The sequence below is a fragment of the Choloepus didactylus genome, chromosome 16 (genome assembly GCF_015220235.1).
Source record: "Choloepus didactylus isolate mChoDid1 chromosome 16, mChoDid1.pri, whole genome shotgun sequence".
NCBI classification, from domain to species: Eukaryota; Metazoa; Chordata; class Mammalia; order Pilosa; family Megalonychidae; genus Choloepus; species Choloepus didactylus.
In genome coordinates this window covers 6,025,963-6,047,126 of record NC_051322.1, presented here as the reverse complement: position 1 = coordinate 6,047,126, position 21,164 = coordinate 6,025,963, and the positions used below count along the sequence as shown (strand labels likewise).

At 46.3% G+C, this 21,164-nt stretch overlaps 1 protein-coding gene across 1 annotated transcript in view; it reads left to right on the top strand.

Annotated features, from left to right (window-relative positions):
• The window catches only part of CNDP1 (carnosine dipeptidase 1), a 36,801-nt gene extending 16,930 nt beyond the window's left edge, over window positions 1-19,871 (top strand). Inside the window, exons 6-12 of the mRNA XM_037806412.1 lie at window positions 1,982-2,182; window positions 4,679-4,763; window positions 11,009-11,169; window positions 12,209-12,373; window positions 15,434-15,575; window positions 18,074-18,221; window positions 18,679-19,871. Coding sequence (XP_037662340.1) covers window positions 1,982-2,182; window positions 4,679-4,763; window positions 11,009-11,169; window positions 12,209-12,373; window positions 15,434-15,575; window positions 18,074-18,221; window positions 18,679-18,772 — 996 coding nt within the window. The 3' untranslated portion in view covers window positions 18,773-19,871. The remainder of the gene's footprint in view (window positions 1-1,981; window positions 2,183-4,678; window positions 4,764-11,008; window positions 11,170-12,208; window positions 12,374-15,433; window positions 15,576-18,073; window positions 18,222-18,678) is intronic.
• The last annotated feature ends 1,293 nt before the right edge of the window (window positions 19,872-21,164 follow it).

Below are 21,164 nucleotides of genomic sequence, written 5' to 3'. Positions count from 1 at the left end.
TGTCTTATGCTCATGGTTTAATTGGGATGGTGAAGCAGTGCAGGCTCCTGGGGCACCACGGCCACGGGTTGGGGCAAGGCCCAGAGGCGGCCCAGCTGCACCCGAGGCTCAGCGCCCGTGTCACGCTTCTCCTGACCCCCGACCTCAGACCTCAGGGTGCAGCCTGACTCCTCGAGGCTGTTCCAGCAGCTGCGGGGCTGCCCCCTCCCCAGTTTATTTTCTTTTGAGACAGAAGCAGAGGAGAGGGGATTTATCTACTCTCGACTCAGCAGTTTTATCTCACTTAGAAAGACAAGCTGAATAAATCAGAACCTGTTTCTGGCTGGGTCCTGCTGACCACTTCAGAGTTCTGGTCTTATTCACAAGTGCTGAATAACTTCATGAGATTTAATACAGCTTTTGTTTCTTCTCTCTCGCTCTCTTTCTTCTTTTCTTTCGTTTTCTCTCCCTTCCTTCCTCCCTTCCTTCCTCCACCCTTCCTTATGCCATCCCTCTTTCCCTGTTTCCCTCCCTCCATCCTGTCCTGCCCCATCCTCCCCTCGTCCCACCAAGGGAAGGAAAGCAATGTTTATAAGCAAGTTCCTATTTTAGGACCAACATCTGTTTTGCTTCTTCCATTTCAACTCTAAAAGTTACATAATCACAAACAAAACTTAAATGTTCCCCACCCTGACGAGTGCGGAGGTCCCAGGCTTCCCCCCTTTTCCCACCCTGTTCTTGGAGCGCTCAGACACGCCACCCTCTGCAGGCGACAGGCCACAGCCTCCAAACCACGTGCCACAGATGAAGAAAAGGGGCCGAGAGGTGAGGTGGCTTCTCCCAGGTCACCTGGGGTTAAGGGACCGAGCTGAGACCAAATCCCAGATCTGGCTGCTGGTCCAGTATCCTCCTCCAGCACTGCTGCCATTGGTTTGCATTTTGCTAAACATGATTTGCCAGAAAATTCTTAGGATTTCCAGCCACTTCTCAGCAATTGTTTTGTTAGTTACATGTTGATAAAGATTCTTGAATATTATGGTTTCAGAGCATCAGCTCAACTTCCTAAGACCTGTAGATGTGCAAGTGATGGTTTCGGCAAATCACCTCCCCACATACCCTTGTCCGATGAAGGCCCTGAGATCACTGATTTCCCAACACTTTGTCCTCTGCGCGTCCCGCGCACGTCGTCTTTGGCGCGTCAGTCCTCGGAGCTAATGAGGGTCCTGTGGGCTGCGATCACTTTTCGACGTCTGCCCGTGCCCAGCCTCTGGGAAGACTTTGATCTCGTCTCATCAGGTGGCTCCAAAAGATATGAAATTGTAAATTACAAAGACACAAAAGAATCAAAACCAAAAAGGGAAAAAGGCACAGTGTAAAAATTGAAAGGAGCTTTTCTGTGCCCTGATATTAACTAGAGAAAAACCCAAGTTCCATTGTTCTGCAAGATCAAAGCCTTTGGGTGAGTTAGGAGGCAGGCTGAAATCGTCATTGAAAAATAACAGACACTTGGAATAAAAATTATCCTGAGGCTTAAACGTCAGACAACTTGAAATAAAAATTATCCCAAGGCTTAAACATTAGACAGGCTTTCAAAGGAAATAGTTGTCTTTTATAATGCTCAGAATTGTGAGGACGGAGAAGCAGTTTGTAATTGAGTAACATTTCCTGAAAAATTGCTTTTGGGGAGGAAGAGGAGACGGCAGCAAAGACACTGCTTTTCCTTAGGGATTGTCCCCCAGCTCATCTTCAGCACTCTGGTGGGAAGCACGGAGGACCCTGCTGGAGCGCGGATGCTGGGAACTAACATGAATTCCCTTTTATAATCATAGTAAAAACTCCACTGCTATAAGCAGGGCTACTGAGAATGCAAATAATCTGCCATGAATATATGTAGTAACTAACGTGTTTATGATAAATTCGAACTGATCCTGGCTTTTTAAAAGGTGCGTGGGCAAATTGAGCAGTTTTTTGATAGGATGGGTTCTTTCCTTGTTAAATGCAGGATCTCCCTGTAAATATCAAATTCATCATCGAAGGAATGGAAGAGGCTGGCTCCATTGCACTGGAGGAACTTGTCGAGAAAGAAAAGCAGCGTTTCTTCTCTGGCGTGGACTACATAGTGATGTCAGACAACCTGTGGATCAGCAGGAGGAGGCCCGCGCTCGTCTACGGAACCCGGGGCAACAGCTACTTCACGGTGGAGGTCTGCTCTGACCACAGCGGAGTGTGCTGGGGGGTCCGGCTTGTGAGCAGGAGTAAAGAAGCCTTCTGGCATCTCGGAGGGAGAGTGCCTCCGGGAGCGGGGTCCTTGAGCTGGGCGGGGGTGCACCCTCCAGACCTGTCAATGTCTGTGCTTAGGTGCGTTTTGCTGGAGAGAGGATTTGTGAGGGTTTGTGACTCCTGGTCCAAAAGGTTTAGAAACTGCTGCTGTGGAACCCGGAGGCAGGCCCTGCAGCCCCCGGGAGGTAAGGCCGCCCCAGTCAGAGCACTGGGGGGCAGTGGTGGTGACGAGACCACGCCAGAGCCGGTGCTGCGTGCCTGCTGGGTCTTGGTGGCAGGACACCTGAGTGCCAGGGCAAAAGGGAAAAAGGGGGAACTGATGCATTGAGCCCTGTGCTGGGGTTCCCCCTTGGGAGATGCACAAACTTCAAATCTGAAGACTCTGCAGGCATCTTCTTCGTTGAGCTTGGTCCTTTGTCTATAAAACTGGCCCAGTGATGCCCCCACCAGGGCTGCTGTCATCATTGAACGAGAGCTCTAGTCGGGGCCTCCACACACAGCGAGTCTCCTCCTTTTCTGTTAATACAGGCACCTCTTAGAGCACACCGTTTAGAATCAGAGTCCTGCCTCGTAAGTAGCTGACCACTTGGCCGCTTCCGGCGGTTTCCTCAGGTAGAGCTGTGCCGAGTGGTAACGCGTGCCCAGTCCATGCGGGCTGCTGCAGAACCAGACGGGATGGGGAAGGGTGGGCACACTCGTGCGGTTGGACACCACGTGCCTTCTACTCGCCGGCACGCTCCTGGGTCCCAGGGGCAAAGGGCGGAATAAAGCAGTGTCTGCCCTCGTGAGCATCCTCCTGCGAGGCACAGACGTTAGGGAGATCACCTGGGGAAGGGAGAGGAGGAAGCCCCGGCGGTCACCATGGAAACCTCGTTCAATAACTTGGCCTGAAAAGAAGGAGCGAGACAGGGCCGTAACTGCAGGAGTATCGAATGAAAGAGCTTTTAGGAGCAGGGGAGAGAGAGCAGTGGGGGACAAGGGAGAGAAGGGACACGGTCCCCAGGAGGTTGGGGAGCACAGCTGAGCACAGGCCCAGCAAGGGCATCGGGGGTGGCTGCGCAGGTTGGAGTTGGAGAGAGAAAATGGGGAAACTTCTCGCCTGTTGGCATCCATGGAGCAGGAAGTAAATCTGTCTGCGGATTGAACTGGTTGCCATGGGGAATGGTAAGAACAGACTGGCACAGAGAAGTGTCAGGCTGTGTCGGATGCAGTGGGTGGTTTTTGTGCGGCCGGCCCAGCTCGGGTTGCCCGAGGGCTGAGGTTATTGCAGACGGTGTGAGGGGAGCAGCAGGCAGAGCGCGTCAAGATGGTGGCCCCAGGGAGGCTGCAGGGTCGAGTGGCCGCATTTAGGGGGCACAGGGGGTAAAATAAAGACAGGGACATAGACTGGGAACTCTCAGAAGGTCAAGGGCAGGAAAAGTGGCAGTGACGTGGCAAGAGAGCTGAATGGGGAGAAGCTCAAGGTCTGGGAGGTGGATTCTTTAAACTCCAAAATGCTTTAGTTGTTAATTTTGCTTAATAAAATGAAATCTTAAGCTAAAGTAACTGAATGAAACATTCACCTGGCATTTCATTAGAGATGGATTGGAGCAGGAAAAGACCCGCTGGGCAGGAAAGAGGGAAGGGAATGAACCAGAGAGGCCAAAAGGAAAAAAAAGCCCCATTAGGAACTGGTGACTGATTGGTTATGGTGTTCATAGGAGAAATCAAGGGTAATTGTAAGGGGGTAGATTACAGAACTGGAATCTCTTCTTGTTTTGGAAATGGGCAGGCTGGTAGGGAGTAACTGTAGGAAAAGATGTTGAGTCCAGCTCCAGATCTACTGTATTTGGGCAACTAGAAGCACACCCCAGTGGAGTAAAAGCAACCAAAAACTTTAGGTCCGGTGTTTAGGTGAAAGGTAAGACCCACAGGGATGAACATTTAAGAGTATGGAAGTAATGAATGAAATCATGTGAGTTCTTGAAGCTCTATGTATAGAGGAAGAATGAGCCAATGATTAAGCTTTAAGGGTAGGAGGCAGAAATACATTATTAGAGAGACAGGAGTAGAATTGACTGCAGTCAAGAAAAGAATGAAGTGAGGAACAATTCTCGGAAACCAAGGGAGGAGAATTTTCCCAGAAAGCTGGGTGAGGCATGGTCTGGGATGGAGCCGAGAGGAAGCATCTGTATAAACATCAGTTTGGCCAACGAGGTCCTGGTGGCCTGGATGGAATTGTGTGAGGCGGACAGCTGGGGAGTGGAGTCAGTTTTGGGGATTCAGGAAACAGTGCGCAATGAAGAAACGGGGAGGAATGACGAGAGTGGCCTCAGGGCTGGAGTCCAGGGGCCTGCTCGGGCCGTGTCCTTCTGCAGGCCAGGAGCTCCTGTGGCGACCCAGGCTCTGAGCACTTCACTTCTCCTTTCTCCTTGCACAGGTGAAATGCAGAGACCAGGACTTCCACTCGGGAACCTTCGGTGGCATCCTCCATGAACCCATGGCTGATTTGGTTGCTCTCCTCGGTAACGTCTTATTTCATTTCCCTCCTTACGTATCAGGGTCTCTTTGAAAATATGGTTGTATTTGACCCCATGTGTACCTCCTCCATTGGGTTCTGAACAAGTCCTGAAGAAGGGTGGAGTAGAAGAAAAGTCATACCCTTAGCTTTTTTCTCTCCCTGTTCGGTGTTCCTTAGGTAAGTCCTGGGCTGAAACTCATCCTCAGCTCACCTTTTCCTTTACTGGATATGTGACACGTTAGGCCACCCTCAAGGCCCAAAGGGTACCAAAGACCAAGAGGCCATCCTGGACTTTTACCAGAACTTCTAGAATGTGTGTGAGTGCATGTGTGTGTGTGCCCATGTGCATATGAGTTGGGGTGTGTGTGTGTGTGTGTGTGTGTGTGTGTGTGTTCAGGCATTCCCTAGCCAGCCAGGAAATGTCTGCAGTTTCCTTTTCAGACTATTGTTTCCCACAACCGCGACTCCAGTAGATCTGGCATGACCTCTGGCCTTTGGACTTAAATCACCAAGGTGATGTCCAGAAGGAAAAGGGAGTGAGCAACATAAAGCACACACTGGCAGCTCGCTCTGCCAGCGACCCAGGTCCTCGGGTTGTGGATGGGACTCTCCTGGCAGACAGCCGTCAGGCATACGGGGGCCTGGTAGCCTGGGGTCAGCTGTGACACTGTCGGGTGCCCTGGCTCTCCCACATGCTGTGTGGTATACGGCAGCCACTTCAGTTCTCTAGCCCTCAGTTCTCATTTGTAAGAGAGAGATAATAATAGATTTGTCCAAAAAGAATTGTTTTGAGCATCCAATAAGAAAATGCCGGCACAACACTTATCCCAGGGGCTGGAACCCAGGGTGTCCATTGACATCTAATGATCCGTCCCACCTGGAAAGACAAGCCTGGGGCAGCAGGGACGCCTCTCGGCTGCATCTTTCTGGGTTGTTGTGGCACTCGATGGCACTGAGACTCCAGTGGGTTTGCTCACTGCTCCCGACTCTGTCACTGCCCCTGGGACATGGGGCTGGTATTTGCAGGTGGAAGCATCACATTTCTCCCCGAGCGCTGGGGAGCCGATGCCTGAGTCACCCAGGCCGGCTCCTCTGCGTGGGCTGGTGCTCCCTGGGGGCCAAGGAAGCTGCACCCTCAGGGGCCTGGCTTGCAGGAACTCGCTCCCCCAGCCCAGCGGGGACACTGGCAATTCTGTGTTCATAATTTGGTGTTCTTTTTTAAAACGTGGTTCTCAAGGCCTCAGACCCGTGACACCTGGCTCTGCCCACCCTAGCACATCAGGGCATCTTGATGGAAATGTTAACATGTCACCCTTCTGGGGGACAGATGTCAGAAGGCAGGCCCCGTTCCCGCTCAGTGACGAACAGTCTCCCCTTTTCCCGGGTGGCCACTGCACCTCCACCTGCTTCCTGTGGCCACACGGCCAGCTGAGAGCCGTCCCTTGGTCACCGTGTCAACTGTAGTCGCAGAACTTTGCATGTGCATGAAGTCAGGACCTCTTGTATTTTCCTGAAATATAGCTCTTAGACAACAGTTCCTGTGCTTGACCTTTGCAGACATAATATGGCAAGTCATTTTCCTTCAAAGCACTTAAATGGTTTCCAGAAGAATTCAGATAGCATGGATCTTAATATTTTAGAAAAAAAGAAAAAGGTTAATTTTCTCTTTTACCTGAACTAATTTTCTCTTCCCTTGGCATTGCACCATCGACTCTTCAGTGGTGCACATCAGCCTGCCCCAGTATGATTGCCTGCGATATCCTTTTAGAATGTATGGCTTCAGCCAAGCATAGAATTCCATTTAGCCCTACAACCCGCATTGCTCTGCAAAGGAAAGTCAGCTCAGGGTCGTTAACGGAAAGAATTCTTTAATTTTTGAAGCAAACCAGATACTGACTCTGTGACACGTGCTATCGGAATTGCGCCTTCTGGGTAGCTGTCCCGCTCGCAGGGGTCCTGCGTGCTGCCCCCAGCATGTGCTGCTCGCATGCCACCGCCGGCGCCCTCGCTCCAGGGCCGCTGCAGAGGAGGGTGTCATGGGGGTCCTGTGGGCTGTGCCCACCCCTCACAGCTGGCAGGGTCAGGACCCCCAGATGGCAGCCTGTGCTGCCGGGGGACACTGTGCAAAGGCTCCTTCCCCTCTGGGGGATCGCGATGGTTGACATGAGGGCCAACAAGTAATAAACAGCTCTTGAGCACCAAATGTGTACAGTGCATGATAATGGCACCAGGGGGATACAAAGTGGGACCAAGTAAGTTCTCTGAAGAGATAGTGTTTAGAGGGTGGGGCGATGGGCAGGGGTGGGACACTCAGGCTTACAAACAGAGCTCTGCCCTCTGGTTTCCTATTACCTGCACTCGCCTACAAGCTTTAAAGCAGAAAAGACCTGAGCCAAGGGCATTTTTATAAGCACTCATTCTTGGTTATGATTTAAAATGTTAAAATTCCAAGGAAGACTCCTGAGAACTGAGAATTGCGTTTCCTGGAGGCAGTTTCCAAAGGCAGCACCCTCTGTCCCCAATTTGTTTCTCGAGGCTGGGGCCAACACAGATGCATTGGCTGCTGTAGAAATTATATTGTGTTCAGAGGCTTACGATTCCAAGTGGGAAATGAGCAGTGGAGGGAAAATGGCCTCTTCACACTCTGTTTTCAGGCAGATGCACTTAGTATTAAAAAACAAGGGCAAAGAAATACCAAAAATAGGATATGCAAAGCACAATTATTTCTGAATTGCACATACATCAGTGTATTTCCCATTCTCGGTGACGGTTTTCAGTTAGGGCAGAATTTACCAAGAGGCACTCAATAGCTCTCTAATTACATTTCTCTGAGTTAATTAAAAGGTGAAGGAAGATGAGGAAATAATATTTCTCTTCTGTCAGGATGTGTGTTCACTGGCCCTTCTCCTGAGCCAGCAGCTGGGAAGGCTGCGTGATATCCCGAGAAAATAGAATCCAGAATTTAGGAGTATTCCAAATTCCTGGCAAAGCAGAGTGAGTGTGTGTAAAGCCATCTCTCTTTAAATCATCTCCTAATTTGCTGAGGATGTATGAATCCATGCCCCTTCACACTGGCACCTCCCTATTACAACAGTGTCTGACAGTGCTTGCGCAAATGACAGGAAAAAGATTGGGTTTGTTTCATACTGTGGATGCTGAGCCTCCTGGCTGCTGACTCGTGCTCTGACTTTGGTGCTGGTAGCACACCCATCTACTTGCCAAAAGTATCAAATTGCCAGGTCACATAAAATTTCTCACCACTAGGACTGTGCCCATCACACTCTACTCAGCCTCCAAAGCCAATTGAAATGTGCCTGGTTGCTGGGCTTTTCCATACCCGCCCATGTGATACCGATCAAAAGCGGGAGATTCTCTGCCCGATGCGCTCAAATGACCAATTCCTGAGACACTGGTTTTCAAAGAGAAAAAGTTTATTGCTAAGTGCATAGCAGGGTATCAGACAGTCTGTCAGCTTAAAAATTTGTCTCCCTGAACTGCAGTAACTCTGATAGTTTTATATTCTCAAAAGGTGGGGAGGTTTTAGGTTAATGAGCACAATGGCTCGAGATGATGAAGTTAGAGATCTAATTATTGAGCATGTGCAGATTGATTGCATGCTTAGTCACAGAATGTGTGTAAGAAAATGGCCACCTTAATATGAAGATGGGCGTGATTTTTACTATTATAACAAAGTATAGGTCACTTATAGGTTAAAGTTTAAGCCACTGAGCGTGTCAGGTGGGCCCATTTTGGTTAGAGCCAGTGTCCTCTGTTAAGATAGTTTAGGAATTGGGGTGGGCTAGTTTTGGGCTGACTCAAGTTCTTTCATTAATAAACATCAGGGGCTGTTTTCTGTGGTCATAAGATTCTAAAGTTGAAAAACAGGATAAGGGAGTACAAGTGGGGCCAGTCACAAGGTTTTTACAATCACAAGGTAAAGGCTCTAGAGTTACACAGCCAGCATCAGAGACAGAGGCAGCTGGGTGACAGCTCAGTCATGTATTTCCCTCTGGCTGTTGTAATAGACTGTATAAGGATTCAGTGATCGTTGGTATTTGTTTAATTGTTAACTCTCGGTTACACACGCGGTCGGCTTTCTTGTTCACACATCTGTGCTCTGGGATCTGGTGTTTCCTCTCTAGACACTGGCCGTGTTGACCCATGGCTACTTGCTGACACTTGTGTCTTTCCTGCGGGCCCGTGAGCAGCTCTCTCTTACTCATCTCTGCAGCTGCCGTCCTTACATGAAGGACTGACAACGGAAGTTTGGGGCATAAACGAAAGAGGAGACTGGGCGATCGTGTGACTGGTGGTGTTTTTATGTTTCTGTTTTTATTTTGGTAAGGGAGAACTACCAGTCCCAATAATTCAGCTCCCAACTTATTTCTAGACTTGAATTTCACTAACAGGTTCATGTCGTTTCTTTAACATACAAGGTACCTTATTGGGGAAAGCCTCCCTGGGAGGCAGGTACCTGCCCGAAGGTTAGCAGTGCTGACCCCAAAGGGCTGCAGTAGAAGTGGGTGCGGGGCTGTGGGAATCCAGGGCAGGAAACCACAGGAGGACACGGGGAAAGCAGAACGGGCCAGCCTCCATGTCCCAAAGCGCTGCGAAGCCGCCCCAGTCCCCACACCTGCCGCCCTCGGGTTTGCGGAACAAACGGGCTGAGCCGCATGTGCTGGTTTGAATGTATTGTGTCCCCCAAATGCCATTGTCTTTGTAGTTTTGTGGGGCAGACGTTTTTGGTGCTGGTTAGATTTGCTTGGAATGTGCCCCACCCAGCTGTGGGTGATGATTCTGATGAGATGTTCCCATGGAGGCGTGGCCTGGCCCATTCAGGGTGGGCCTTGATCAGTGGAGCTATATAAATGAGCTGACTCAGAGAGAGGGAATGGAGTGCAGCTGTGAGTGATGTTTTGAAGAGGAGCAAGCTTGCTAGAGAGGAACGTCCTGGGAGAAAGCCATTTTGAGGCCAGAGCTTTGGAGCAGACACCAGCTGCCTTCCTAGCTAGTAGAGGTTTTCCGGACGCCATTGGCCATCCTCCGGTGAAGGTACCCAATTGCTGAGGTGTTACCTTGGATGCTTTGTGGCCTTAAGACTGTAACTGTGTAGCGAAATAAACCCCCATTTTATAAAAGCCTATCCATCTCTGGTGTTTTGCATTCTGCAGCATTGGCAAACTAGAACACCGCTCGTGGGGGCCACGCTTGTTTGGCACGGCGTGGTCAGAGGCCATGCGCCCATCTAGGGGAGGACAGGCCACATTTACCTGCATGTCCTCAGAGTTAACACAGTTCCTGGGCAGGTGAGCGTCCACTCGCTCGGTGATGAGCGCGCCGGTGGACGAAGTCTCCAACGCCACGCTTTGTGATTGCTTGCTTTCACCTAAAGGTTTGAAAATATGGTGCGTCATGGTAGCTGTTTTCCCCTGACATTCTCTGGTTATTATCATATTAAGGATTTGCCGCGTATATTTACAAAGTGTCTTTACTTGAATGCAAGTCCCCAAGTGGACTGAGGATTGGTTTCCCTGCTGGAAGACATTTTTCTGTCATTTACATTAGTCTCCGTGCTGGTTGCATTGTTTATTTTTGCTAAGTACTTTCTCAGGATAGTGAGCAGTGTTTACAAAATCTCAACATGCAGTTCTTTTATAGGTATTCACCGATGATTTCTTCCATTCTTATTGATCCCCAACTCTTTCACAGTGAGCAGAAGAGCGTATCTGCCTTTTCACTGTGGAGTTTTTTGTGGTCATGATTTATATCTCTAGACTTCAAGGGTAATATGCTTTTGATTAAAGATGAATATTTATTATATTATTTTTCTGAGTATGGGAGAGAGAAGCTGAGGAGGGATTTTGGAGACTTTTAGTTTCCCAGGTATTCATATAAATGAATTTAAATGTTTGTAATGAACAAGTACTACTTCTTGACTTAGGATAAGGTGATATTAAAAGGGATTTTGTTTATGCTACAGAAGGTAGAGTTGAGAACTTGAACGTGATAAGGTAAGTCAGACCCAGGCTAATCTCCTCAGCCGCGTGTGTTTGTAGCCCCTGGCCCGGTGCATCTGTGAGGTAACCTGCTCCCTCTTCTGACCCTTACCCCTTGGGGGCAGACACCGCCATGAGGCTCCGGCTGTGGTGACCAGCTCAGCCACAAGCTCTGACCAGGAGGGTGACCGTGGCCCAGCAGCACGGCAGGAAACCCAACACAGCCAGCCTTGAGTCCTCGTGCATTTTGCAGGTAGCCTGGTCGATTCATCTGGCCGTATTCTGATCCCTGAAATCTATGATGATGTGGCCCCTCTCACGGAAGAGGAGAGAAAGAAATACGAAGTCATTGATCTGGACCTCGAGGAATATCAGAAAAGCATCCAGGTCGAGAGATTTCTGTTTGATACCAAGGTAGGGTCCCATGTTGGTGGATCATCTGAAGGAGAATGCAGTCATAAATCACATTTTCCCAATGCCTGATTTATCGTCTGGTGCTAATTTGAGCATCTTAGGACACAAGGCAGATTTAGACTTCTGGGGCCACCTCTCTGTGGCCCGTGTCCACCACTCCTCTTTCCTGGGTCGGCCTGGCCCTGGCATCAGGCACTAACCGCTGTCTGGTTTTGCAGCATGAGATGTGATTTTCCAAAGCACCTTCCTAAACTCAGATCCCACCACAGCCTTCAGTCGGGGAGTTGGGTTTCTCACATGCGTAAAGATTGAGAAAAGTCTGAGGTCATTCCAGCTCCAAGACCTTTAATTGTTTGTTTTTCCAGATAAAACCGTTAGGGGCTAATCTGTAGGTTACTTCATCACTGTCCCCACGTAATAAGTAAACCCAGAGCCAAGAGCTTTAAGTGGGTGTTTATACAACCAAATAGCAGCTTCATTATTGGGAAATCTTAGAACTTTTTCCTTTTCCCTTCTTTTTAATGCTTGCCCATGACAGTGTTTGGCAGCTGTGGGTGGTTCTTGGGGGAGGTGCCAAGAGAAGGAGAAAGCCTGGTGCAAAGAATCGGTGGCATTGATTATTATAAAGTGTGTGTCTTACATCAGACTAGCTCTGTGATGGCTGAGACAAGAAAGGACCCAGGCTCCAATGTCTGTAGGGTTCTTTGAAGGCTGCTGAATATAAAATACATCTGATATACAAATTATCATTGCAATGATCAAGGATAGAAATGTGTAGTGGAACTCAAATATCTGAAAGGGTCCCATTGCCATCTGTTAATTGCAAACTGCAGAGCTCGGGCAAAGAGTGGCCTCCCTAGGGGAGTGGCCTGGGCAAGGTGCTGGGGTCCTGGGGCAGAGGCCGCACTCGTGTTGCTAGCTCAGACATCCCCAAGTAAGCGATCATTAACTTACCGTACAGAAACTGGTGCTCCAGGCAATGCAACTCAACCGAGTTTTAATTGAATATTCTTCGGTCACTTGTATTGCATAAATTTAGGAGGAAATTCTAATGCACCTTTGGAGGTACCCGTCTCTGTCCATTCACGGGATTGAGGGGGCCTTCGATGATCCTGGAGCCAAAACAGTCATACCTGGCCGCGTTGTGGGGAAGTTTTCAATCCGACTCGTCCCTCACATGGATATGTCTGTGGTGGAAAAGCAGGTAACAAACGTTCATTATTATTCTGCCTGGCAGTACCATCTCCGAGTACTGCAGATCACAGCTTACTGGGCAGGTTGTTTGTTAGCATTCAGCCATCATCTGTGTTAACACAAAAGGACTGGAAACAAATATTTGCATTCAGTAAAAATCTTTCCTCAATTATGTGCAATTATAGTAGATACATAACCACTTGGAGTAAAAGTGATGGGAAATTTTAAAAAATTAAAGGGTGGGTACAAAGGCAGGGTAGGTTTTTACATATAGGTGGAGTCGATAGCTGCCTACAGTTGACGGGGCCAGAAAATATTAAGCCTCCCTCATTATTTTCTCAGGATGTCTGAAATCACAACTTTAAAAGCAGCCATTTTGATGAAGATATTACCTGGAAATAATTATATATCAAAATTATCAACCTATCTTCAGTTTACCTCAAGTTAGAAAAACAGAAAGTAGACCCTGAGAGTGAGCATCTCAATCTTTCCTATTTTTCTCTTTTGTTGTCCTCTTAGCTCTAAATACACTCCAAAACAGCTTCTCTCCCTCCTTCGTGCTCTCCCTTCTTTCCTTCCCGTTCCCTTCCCTTCCCTTCCTTTCCTTTCTCCTTTTCTCCTTCCTTCTTCCCTCCCTCCCATCTTCCTTCCTTCCTTCATTTCTTCTCTCCTTGTCCATGTGTTATCCCTCTCTCTCACAACGTAAGTCCACAGCCATGTCTCCCAGCACTTAAGTCTCCAGCACATGATAAGTGTTCAATAAATAATTGTTGAAGGAATGAATGGAAGACGTATTTTGGAGTTCTCCCCAGGAGGATTTCCTTGGTAGTAATTGGAAAGGAGCAAATTGAGAAAGTGAAGGATCCTGAAAACCAGGCTCCTTCATAGTTTAGCTTGGAGCTGCACCCATTTTTCAGAAATTTCCCAGATGCTTTATGTTCCTAAAGTATTCATTAGGGTACTGATAAGTCTAAAAAGAGATATTCAAATTGAGAAGTTGTATTGTATTATGCCTGTTAATTTTCAACATATATTAATCAAATACCTCTTATGTCTCAGATACTGTGGTAAAAATGGGGTGGGGACTGGTGTTTATGGAGAGAGTATGCATGATTTGCAATGGGTGGAGGTGGCCTAAGGGTATTTCGGCTGAGGAACAGAAAGGTGAACTGTGGTGTGTGCATACAATGGAATATTGAGTTCCTGTGAGAAGGAGTGAAGCTGTGAGACATGCCACAAGGTGAATGGAAACTGTAGACAGTATTTTGAGTGAAGTACTCCAGAAACAAAGGCAAACACTATAATGTCTCACCAGTATGGACTAACTACAGTGTGTAAACTCAGAATTGAACCTTAGAGCACAGCTTATCAGGGGACCGCTTATTCTAATGGTCCCAAGATTGTAAATTCTTAACAGCAGTCACATCTATTCCTGACTTGTAATGGCTGTCTCCGGATTCCAAGATGCTGATCTGTTTGTGTATAACCTGATCGATCCCTGGAACTTTGGGTATCTGTGTGACACCTGAAACTCAGAGCTAGAACTCGGCAGATAGGAATGTCAATATTAGCACATACAGCAACTGTTAAAAAAGCTGAAAAAGAGCCCAGACTTCAACTAGAGTTATGAATGAAGTGGTTAGGACTAGGGCAAATCGGGCCCAAGGGTAAAGGACAATCCTGAGACCAGGGGAAGAGATGTTTAGTTGGTGCAAGATCTATATTTCCTGAACAATTTAACTTGCACAGTTTGTTCAAATACCGTAATTACATGGAACTTTTAATAGGAAGTGAGACCTGGTAGGTGTGCATAGGTTAGTGTGAAATAGTAACACATCCCAAAGTAATTTGGACAGAGAATAAAAATATATATTCAGGGCCCCCCTGAGGAGCTGGGGGAAAATGCAGAGGTATTGGGCTTCCTCACCTGGATTGTTGCTGATGTTCTCACAAACATTGAAGACTGGCGGTTTGATGTGCCGAGCCCTCTATCATGGGACATGCCCTTATGAAGCTCGTCACTGCAAAGGAGAGGCTAAACCTGCTTTTAACTCTGCCTAAGAGTCTCCTCCTGAGTGCCTCTTTGTTGCTCAGATGTGGCCCTCTCTAACTAAGCCACCTTGGCTAGTGATCTCGCTGCCCTCCCCGCTACGTGGGACCTGACTCCCAGGGGTGCAAATCTCCCAGGCAACGTGGGATATGACTCCCAGGGATGAATCTGGACCTGACACCATGGGATTGAGAACATCTTCTTGACCAAAAGAAGGATGTGAAATGAACCAAAATGAAGTTTCAGTGGCTGAGAGATTCCAAATGGAGTCGAGAGGCCACGCTGGTGGGGCACTCTTATGCACTATATAGAAATATACAGCTAGACGGAAATGCCTGAAACTACCAAACTGCAACCCAGTAGCCTTGACTCTTGAAGACGATTGTATAGCAATGTAGCTTACAAGGGGTGACAGTGCAATTATGAAAGCCTTAAGGATCAGACTCCCTTTATCCAGTGTATGGATGGATGAGTAGACAAATGGGGACAAAAAACTAAATGAAAAATAGGGTGGGGGGGGGTGTTTTGGGTGTTCATCTTTACTTTTATTTTTTATTCTTATTTTCACTTTTTCTGGTATAAGGAAAATGTTCAAAAAAATAGATTGGGGTGATAAATGCACAACTCTATGATGGTACTGTGAACAATTGATTGTACATTTTGGATGATTGTATGGTATGTGAATATGTCTCAATAAAATTGAATATAAAAAAAGATATACAAATGGCAAAAAAAAAAGTGGAGTAAGGGCAGGATTGGGGATTGTAGGGTATAGGGATAAAAGGTAGATACAATCAAGTGTCCCCCACTTCTCTCGGTGAAGCCCAGAACTTTCTGCCTTTAGTGATGAAGATGGTGCCCGCATTAGGTAATTCCCTCTGGCAGAACCAGGGTAAAATCCACAATGCTTGAATTTGTCAGGATGGGATTTCTGTCGTTTCTTGAGGAAAGACTACTGTGTTTCATTATATGAGAGAGTATCGGCATTTTCTCTCACTGTTGCAATATGTTACCTTCCAGGTGAAGCAGCATCTTGAAGGAATATTCTCCAAGAGAAATAGTTCCAACCAGATGACTGTTTCTATGACTCTGGGAATACATCCATGGATTGCAGATATCACAGATCACCAGTATATAGCGGCAAAAAGAGCAATCAAAACAGGTTTGATCTTAAGATATTTTGATATTCCAGTTTGTAGTGGGACCAGCGGCTGGTGCCCAGTGGGACAGCAGATACGGCAGGTGCTTGTTAAACATAACCATTGACTGTCCTTTTTACATAAGCTCTATTCTGAGTGCCAGCTACGCGCAGGGCACTTCATTTGCATCACCTCATGTGACACTCCTAAGAGCTTCCCCATCGTACAGATGAAGAGATGAAGTCATTTGCAGAAGGGTACCCAGGTAGCAAGGGGCAAAGCCAGGGTTCAAGTTCAAGCCTGGAGATGTGAATTTTGGGCAAAATGATAGGCTAGAAAACCACCAAACCTTTCTGCTGCAAAACTCATGGAAATGGTGGCCAGCATATAAAAACACCCCTTTAAGAGTGCAACTGAATTTGCATGAAGGTACAGGAAATCCTCTGTGGCCAAAAAGGAAGAGAAAACTAAAATCAGGCTGACCCTGCACTGCCCTCTGGGGATTTGCTCTTTCCTGTAACAAAATCTTAAGTTTCAGTGGCCTCGGGCCAGCGTGAAGCAGGGAGTTGAAAATGAAACCCAGTACATAAAGGCAAGGCACCCAAAGAGCTGTGCTCCCTGGGGAGTGTGTGTGTGTGTGTGTGTGTGTGTAAGCTTAGATGTCTTTGCTTGGGCTTTGGGTGAACCCAAACTCCCCTTAGAATTTTTGACCATGGCCGCACCCTCCTTTTGGGGTTTGGGTCTTTAGTTTTACTGTGTGTGTGGTCCATTCATCCCCAGCCCCCTGCTGGAGTGCCTGGCTGATGTGAATACAAAACCCTTCCCTGTGACATTCCACCGATGAGCTTCTAGAGATGAGCTCACTGCATGAAATTGCAAAACACACAAGGAATCCAATTCCAGTCTACACGACTCTAAAACCAGTGGTCTTTTCACAGTGCCCCCAGTGCTTCTCCAGAGGTAGGGAAGACAGCCTGGCTTTATTTGGAATTTCTTCAGTGGTGTGTATTTTAATTCCATGTGCTTCTAAGAGGAATAGAGGTAGATTGTCATTTGTCCCATTTGTACAGAAAGATAAGGTGAAGCTAGAAGATAAACAGAGCTTTAAGAACTTAAATAAGTATTTCAAATACTGGATGTGTATGATGAATCTATCAAACAGGTGGTCTTGTTTATGTAAAAAAGTAGAGACTAAAATGATGTCCAATATTGACCAATTAAACATAGTTTTATTTTGGGACTTGTGTTATACCCTGTTCAGGTTTCCAAATAGTTTTCAATAGTCATTATTCTTCCAAATAATCTATTAGGTTTTCCAAGTTTCATTTCTTCTTTTTTCCCTCCCTTCCTTCCCTCTTTCCTTCTTTTTCTCGTCATCATTCCACAAATAATTATTGAGCCCCTATTATATGCCAGGCACTCACTGTGCTTGATCTTGGGAACATAAACATGAAAAAAAAATCCAAACAAACCAACAACCTACGTCATTTCTGCCTTAGTGTCGTTCCGCTAAGGCAGACTGCCATGTGAACAAATATTTATAGTGCAAATGGTAAGCGATATAATTGGATACAGGATGATAACAGTGATAGCACTTACTGAGGGTTTACTATATATTATACCCAGTGCTTAGTGCTCTCTGTTTTATTTTATGCAATCCTTGCAACAAGCCAATGGCACTGGTACAATGCATCCATTTAAGAAAAACAAATGTATTTGAAGGCGTTGCTCGTCTACCTTGCAATGACTGCCACACCCTGCAGGGCTGAAATCCTTAGGCACAGAACACAGATACAGACAACAACAACATCAACAACAAAAACATTTACTGATCCCTAAAACCCAACCAAAAGGTAGAGGTGAGGTACGTGACATTTCTCTTCAGGAATGAGCCCTGATTCTCCTGAGACGGCGCTCTATCCTTGGAGGCCTGTGTTTTTCTTGCAGGTTCTTGTGGAAATCCACCCCTGCTCCGTGCTGGCTACGTCAGACCAGCACTGAGGGGGCTCCCCTCTCGGAGGGTCCTCTCCTCTCACGTTCTTGTTCTTGTACTTGGAATAGAAAAAGAGCATTGGTGGAAAATTTCAAAAAAGGCCTGGAGTTGAGTTAATAATATTATGCCAATGTTAATTTCCTATTTTTGATAATTGTACAATGGTTTATATAAGATATTAACATTGAGGACAGTGGAGTAAGGGATATAAGGGAATTCTGTACAATTTTTGCAACTTTCTGAAATTTTAAATTTAATTCAAAATTAAAATTTTATTAAAAATATTTTTAAAGGTAGGTAATTTTAAAGAAGGTAGTCACAGTTTTCCTCTTGACTCTACTGACTCGTTTAGGACATAATTTGCATGGTGTTAAGGAGCTTACACACACTTGGAACCAATTCGAATGGTAAATAAAATTAAGTTTAATGAAAGAAAAAATAAAGAAAAAGCAAAGACTACATTTGAAGAGATTACTTGAGTAGCCTCATCCTTATTCTATTGACAGGCCTCCTTTTCCTGTGTTGCAGTGTTTGGAACAGAACCAGATATGATCCGGGATGGATCAACCATTCCAATTGCCAAAGTATTCCAGGATACGCTTCAGAAGAGCGTGATGATGCTTCCACTGGGAGCTGTTGACGATGGCGAGCACTCACAGAATGAGAAGATCAACAGGTGAGCAGACTCCCGGGGGCTAGACCCCCACGTACAGACCCCAGGCTCTCCCCATCTCTGGTCTCCCGTTCAATTTATGGAAGAATGGAGACTGTTATTTTAAAGGGTATTTGGGAATGATTGGTATGTACACTATTAGAAGACTTTACAAATCTCTGAGGTCTCCCAGACTAGTAAGAACCGAGAAAATATTGGAGTCTGATATCCCTGCCACGTCAGTGATAAGTAACCAAGGAAAGTGGGCCTTTTGCATTTGAGTCCAGGACTGAACCTTCCTCTTAGTAATAATGCTGTTTTCACATTGAACTTACTAAGAGCCTTTCATGCTAGGATCTCAGAATAGTATGTTAGATACTTTAGATTGGATTTGTATCTGATTCTTGAAATAGTGGACTAATTTTTTTTCCTTTGTTTGAATGTGAATAACAAAATTTATTTTTATTTTTTCTTTCGTTAGGTGGAACTACATAGAGGGATCCAAATTATTTGCTGCCTTTTTCCTAGAGATGGCAAAGCTGCATTATAACAACAGCCTTCCAAATCAGAGCTGACCACTGACAGTTAACTTTCCCCCACACCCCTGGGCAGGGCCAGAATCTAAATACTCAGACCATTCTCTCTCCAGTAAAGTATGTTTTCCCTCCCATGTAAAATGTCTTGGGCTCCTTGGACCAACAATGAAATGGCGCGGCAGTACCGATGTGGGAAATGCTTTAATGCCCCCTCATGTGCCCCTTCCTAAAGTCCTGCCAGAACGGGACTTCCCAGATCCTGCTGTGATAGGACTAAATTCATCCTACCCTTCATGCTCAAGGGGACACTTCCTCCATCAGTGAGACTCTCACCTTGTAATTCGATTGGCAAAGTCACTTGTTTGCTTTCTAGGTCCCGAAGTGTTCATGATACATACTCGTTCCCTCCAGTGACCGCCAGAACTTACAGAACCCTGCTTTCGCCACACGCTCCTTCTATATTATTAATACAAATGTTGATCTCCACCACTGACTACAGTGATTTCCCCATGGGTTTATTTTTAGAGGAGTTACTAAAGCATGCTACTGTATTAACTTCTTGCCTCCCCCTCATTTATTTTTCCTGCTTCTTGAAAAATTCTGAAGCTGAAGTGATCAGTATTCATATCCTCATGCCACCTGGAATTCCTCGTGCAGCGTTTCTTTCCCTTTGCTCGCTCAATGCCACCCGAATGAGCCCCCGCTGCATCCTGTCCCGCCCGCAAAGGCCTGCTCTCTCGACTGCATCTGTGCCATGGGAAGCCACATGGCAGAGTCAATCCGGCAGAATTCCTCTCACACTGCTGGAATTTTACTCAGACTAACTAAATTGCTCATAGCTTTTAATAGCATCAGTTTTAGATAGAGAACTAATCAACCCTGACATCAGTAGCACATTCTAAAATTAAAGCCATCAGCTATTGCTGCATCCATTAATCATTTTAGTTAACCATCTTGTTTGGCTTGATTGGATTTGATGGTGTAAATAAAAAAACTGTAATTTTTCTATGGTTGAGTGTATGTAAACAAATCAGTTCGCTCTTTATAAATTCATTATTTCAGTCACATGAATGGAGAAGAATTTAGGGGGTTATTAAAAACGTTTTCTTAGGATTCCAAATAAAAACCAAGCGTAATATGTCTGCCTTCAACTTTTTCCTGCCTCCCTTTTGGTTCTCGAAAATGTCAGTTCTAAAGCTTGCTGCAGCCCCACCCCTGAAATGAGTGGCCTGAGGAGCCAGTTACTCAGCTCAGCCTGAAGCTAGTCACAGAAGGGGGACTGGGTGGCCCCCGGCTGCAGCAGCCTCGGGGGGCGCGTGCACAGGATCCCAGTCCACGACTGCTCGGGAAGAGGAGACTGCGCGCCACTGCTACCGTCACCTCCTGCTTCTCCGCCTCTTGTTCTCCTTTAGAATTGTGGAAGAGATCTTTTAAAAATTAATTTTATTTTTAGTAAGTTATTTAACTACATTGTGTTTACGCAGCACTTCTTCTATGATGCCAGAGAGTATCAGTGTTTGTTTTCTATTGGCAGGGTTTACTCTTCTGTGCCATAAAGTAGTTGGCGCTCACTGAATTACACTGGATTTTGTGACGTTTTGGGATTCTGTTGGACTGACCCTGACTATTTGGCAGAGTTCCCAAAGACTAACAGTGAACACAACTGCAAAAGACATATGATGTCAATTTATATTTTAAAAGGAGTGTTCACATTAGTCAATTAACAAAAATTTACTATAAAATATACGGTAACCATTTCTGAGCAATGTAACATCAGTTTTAAGAAGCCGCTAAATAATAAAATATGTTCGCTGATCTTCATTCCTGTTGAGTGTCTCTGAGGCCAGCAGAGACTTGGTTAATTATCCAGTGCTACCAGGAACTAAGGGGAGGAGAGCACATAGTTATTGAGGTTGCAGAACCCATGAGATTTCAACCCTGCAATGCCTGGGTCTGGGGCCCATGGTTCTAGGCCACCTGGGGTGACAAGGGGTCTGTCGAGCTGTCCAGCATTCCCTCCAGATTTTCCACCAGCCCCCAGGCCATGTGGCCGCACAGGTCCTGCTATGAGCCAGAAGACTAGCACCTTCCAAGTTGGTTACAATCAGAGGGGTAAGATAAACCTGCACAGTTCTTGGCCAGGAGACCAATTAACCAGTTATAAGGAAGCAAAGAGATTGGGGAAGAGAGAAATTTATAAGCTTGCTTTTAGGATTTTTAGCAAAGAAATATATACACAAGTTTAAAAAACACACCCATTATAATGGATGGGTGGTGTGTTGTAACATCAAGGTCAGAAGGGGATTATCGTGTTGGAGGAGGGCAAAGTGTCAGGTGTAGTTAATAGATCTAGTAGGTTAAAGTATAACCATTGGGATGACGTTCAGAGGTTGTAAATATCAACTGGACTTGGTAGAGGCCTTTACGGAAA